This window comes from Habropoda laboriosa, unplaced genomic scaffold, assembly GCF_001263275.1.
Source record: "Habropoda laboriosa isolate 0110345459 unplaced genomic scaffold, ASM126327v1 scaffold40, whole genome shotgun sequence".
Classification (NCBI taxonomy): domain Eukaryota; kingdom Metazoa; phylum Arthropoda; class Insecta; order Hymenoptera; family Apidae; genus Habropoda; species Habropoda laboriosa.
Window position 1 is genome coordinate 2,080,800 of NW_017100231.1, and position 3,984 is coordinate 2,084,783.

General features: G+C 43.3%; 1 protein-coding gene across 1 annotated transcript; it reads left to right on the forward strand.

Annotated features, from left to right (window-relative positions):
* Nucleotides 1–829: 829 nt before the first annotated feature.
* On the forward strand, nt 830–2,073 carry LOC108571474 (cerebellar degeneration-related antigen 1-like). The gene is made up of 2 exons (XM_017933529.1): nt 830–853; nt 1,369–2,073. Exons 1-2 carry the CDS (start codon nt 830–832, stop codon nt 2,071–2,073), a joined length of 729 nt encoding a protein of 242 aa, XP_017789018.1.
* Nucleotides 2,074–3,984: the final 1,911 nt, after the last annotated feature.

The following is a 3,984-nucleotide window of genomic DNA, read 5'->3' on the forward strand; positions in this document are numbered from 1 at the left end:
AAATTGCAAAAGCTCCGTATGAAAACACAAAGTTGAAAAAGGTTCTGGAAGAAAGGCAAAAAGAGGTCTAATTATGAAATCAATAGGAACTAAAACTTCCAGTGTAACGTCAGAAAGAAGGAGAAAAAAAGCTGTTGAAGTTAAAGCAAGGTTTCGTTTGAAGTTGAAACTAAAGGGTAAAGCTTCCGCAGCTTGGAAGGCTGAAGTTTCGAAAGAATCTTCGAAACGAAAAATCGAAGAACAAAGAGCACACTTGCGGACCGTTCTCTTTTTTTCAAAAATTCAGATAAATCCGCGAGAATAGAAATTCGAGGGGAAACACGTTGTGGCAAAGTGGGAAAAGTTATTAAAGGGGCATCGTTTACGTCTGCAACGTGTGTCGTGTTTAATCCCACAGCTTCTGTCCCTACGCTTCTGTTACACGATATTACTGCTGTTACTGTTACTGTTATTATTATGATTATTATAACTGTTATTATTCGCGACATGGTAGTAATGCGCGCGGAATTTATCGCCAGCCGGAAAAACAGTCCGCCGTTATTAATCGCCTCGCGCGTTATTAACGATCGGTTGTGCGCGTGTGTCTCGTAGTTGAGCGCGTCTCTTTTACAAGCAAAAGAGGTTATTAAAATCCCGAGGGGGGGCTACGGCATAAAATCAATTATTGCTCGTAAACATTTCCGCGAACGGTTCGAGTTCGTTCACGTGCCGCAATTCCCGCGACAGAGGGCGGCAAATCGATTCTTTCGAGTTGGTCAAATCAAATTAGTCCTTCGTACGGCCCAGATATCGTTTATTTCGAATTGATTTTTAGTTTTGAACAGATGGGATGTGTGATCTTACCGTGGTAATGGTGAGATTTTCAATTGTTGCAAGTATCGAGAATGGAATTATCGTCAATCGATGCTGGAGGTGTGCGAGATCCCGAAAATGCTGGGAACTCGATACTTGAAAAGAATTCGGGTCGAGAGGAATTCGGGTTTGGAAGAGTTCGGGTCGGATCGAGTCGGGTTCCCGAAAGTATCTCACGACTCGAGAATGTCGGGGGTTCCCGAAAGAGGCGGGATTCTCGAAAATGTCGAGATTCCCGGAAATTCCGAGAACCCGATTGTAGTTTCGAGACTCGCGATTTCAGTTTTTCGACTTTTTAGGCGTTTTCGAAAACCACATTTTAAAATTTATTTACTTACTTATTTTTACTTATTTACTTCGGACACTTGTGGGGAATCCCCAGACTTTTGAAAATCCCGACACTGGAGAATCCCGATACTTTGAGAGTCCCGACACTTTTGAGAATCTCGACGACTCTTGAGAGTCCCGACAGTTTTGAGAATCTCGACGACTCTTGAGAATCCCGACACTTTTGAGAATCCCGACACTTTGGAGAATCCCGACGTTCTTGAGAATCCCGGCACTCTGGAGAATCCCGACACTTTTGAGCATCCCGACACTTTTGAGAGTCCTGACACTCTGGAGAATCCCCATACTCTGGAGAATCCCGACACTTTTGAAAATCCCGACACTCTGAAGAATCCCGACACTTTTGAGAGTTCTGACACTCTGGAGAATCCCCATACTCTGGAGAATCCCGACACTTTTGAAAATCCCGACACTCTGAAGAATCCCGACACTTTTGAGAGTTCTGACACTCTGGAGAATCCCCATACTCTGGAGAATCCCGACACTTTTGAAAATCCCGACACTCTGAAGAATCCCGACACTTTTGAGAGTTCTGACACTCTTGAGAATCCCGGCACTCTGGAGAATCCCGGCACTCTGGAGAATCCCGACACTTTTGAGGATCCCGACACTCTGAGGAATCCCGACACTTTTGAGAGTTCTGACACTCTTGAGAATCCCGGCACTCTGGAGAATCCCGACACTTTTGAGGATCCCGACACTTTTGAGGATCCCGACACTCTGAGGAATCCCGACACTTTTGAGAATCCCGGCACTTTCGAGAATTCCGATACTATCAGAAATTTCGAAATTTTCGGGAACTCGTCCCGACCCGACCCGATAATTTCGGGTTCTCCCACACCTCTAGCATCCCAAGCAAGTCCCAAAACGTGATTCAGGTTCTCGAAATTCTCAGAACTCCCGATATTCTCAAATCGCGAGATACTTCCAAGAATCCGACCCGATCCCAGAAAGAATTCCCGACCCGACCCGACATTTCCACGTTCTCTCACACCTCTAATCGACGCCTTGCTCTCAATTACTCCTCGCACCTGTTCTCCACAAGAGTAATCCCTTTTCCTCGATGTTTGCTTCACGCTGAAGGGTGTACAGAGAATTTTAACGAGTAGCACTCGCTAAAGAGGTCGTGAGAACATAGATGGAGGATGCGGTAATTTAATTTAATACCTCGTCTCTCCGAGAGAAACAGAGAACGGAGTCTACTTGAAGGGATACACCTGGACACGGTTACGTTCGTCGTGAAAAACTCTCTCGAATTGCGCAACGAAGCCGGGGCCTCGCCCGGTGGCAGGGAATTGAAACGCGAGAGAGAAAACAACCACGTGTAATGGCAAGTTTATCGCGCTCGTCTGTTTTCCAGCTACAATTTTGCCGAACCGGCCCGACGGTGAATGGCAATTAGCGCATTCACGGGGACTCCTCTTCGACTCGCGAGCCTTTCGAGCCGGCGTTAATTTATTAACTCTATAAAAGCGCGGTCTAATTTCTGGGTTTTCGAGGCAATCAAGGAGAAAGCTATTAACAATCGCGACACAACGACGTGCACCACCGTAAATCATTCCGGACGATTTATTTTCTTAATTCGATATTAGCTCTCGGTGTGCAATTTTATTCGTTCCTTCATTTCCACGTGAGTAAAAGAGTCTTTTCGTGCAATAGTACTTCCGCTACTTATTGATAACCATAATTAAGCATACAATTAACCCTTTCGTTACTGCACGCTCAGCTGGCATACAAATAAAGACACGTATGGTTGAAAATTAATGTTTCACGATAGTCAAATATCTGGTGCATTATGGAGTTGCCTAATTTTCAGTCAATAGCAATATTTTACCTGTCAAGTGCGAAAATAAATTAATAAATTGTACGTATCACCTTTTTTCGATCAAACCTTGACAATACATTCTATGAATATAAGTAAGAAAACAAAATGTTGTATAAACAAAGATTGTTTAAAGCTTTATCAAAAAGTTGTAACAATAATACGAAATAACGAACTTTCTAAACAAATTTTCACTAAAATTTTTCCTGAAATTTTCCGACTTTCGCTGAAATTCTTTCTGAAATTTTCCGATTTTCACTGAAATTCTTTCTGAAATTTTCCGATTTTCACTGAAATTCTTTCTGAAATTTTTGGATTTTCACTGAAATTCTTTGAAAAATGGAAAGTTACAACAATAATACGAAACCACGAACTTTCTAAACAAATTTTCATTAAAATTCTTCCGGAAATTTTCGGATTTTCACAGATATTCTTTTTAAAATTTTCCGATTTTCACTGAAATTTTCGGATTTTCGCTGAAATTCCTTGAAAAATGTGAACGAAACTCCAAACAGCTCTGCTCACCTAACATTTACAACCGTACCAAACGTGAACTCTTCTGCTCCCAACAATAATTCAGCAATCACAGTTTCTGCCCAGCAATCTAACCTCACCTCGTATCTCCTGACCTCGAAAAGAACGTCTTCCCTCTGTCGCGAATAGAGACGTTCCGCAAACAGGCCAATAAATATCGAGCAACCACCGAACGCTCTGTATCGTGTTCCCGGTTTCGTCCGGCTCGTGACAAATCGCGAACGATCGGTGACATTTCCACGCGGCTCGAATAGTAGCCCCTCGTGGCGAAGGTGTGCAGCTACGGTGCGAAAATGATTCCGTCGTTACCTGTTACTGTATCACCGAGTCGATCGTCACGAAAGTTTAGCGTACCGTAAATGTCGCCCGTTAACTTCTCTTTGCGGCATTATTTCACGCTTTCGACGCCGTATTCCCGCCTGTAATTG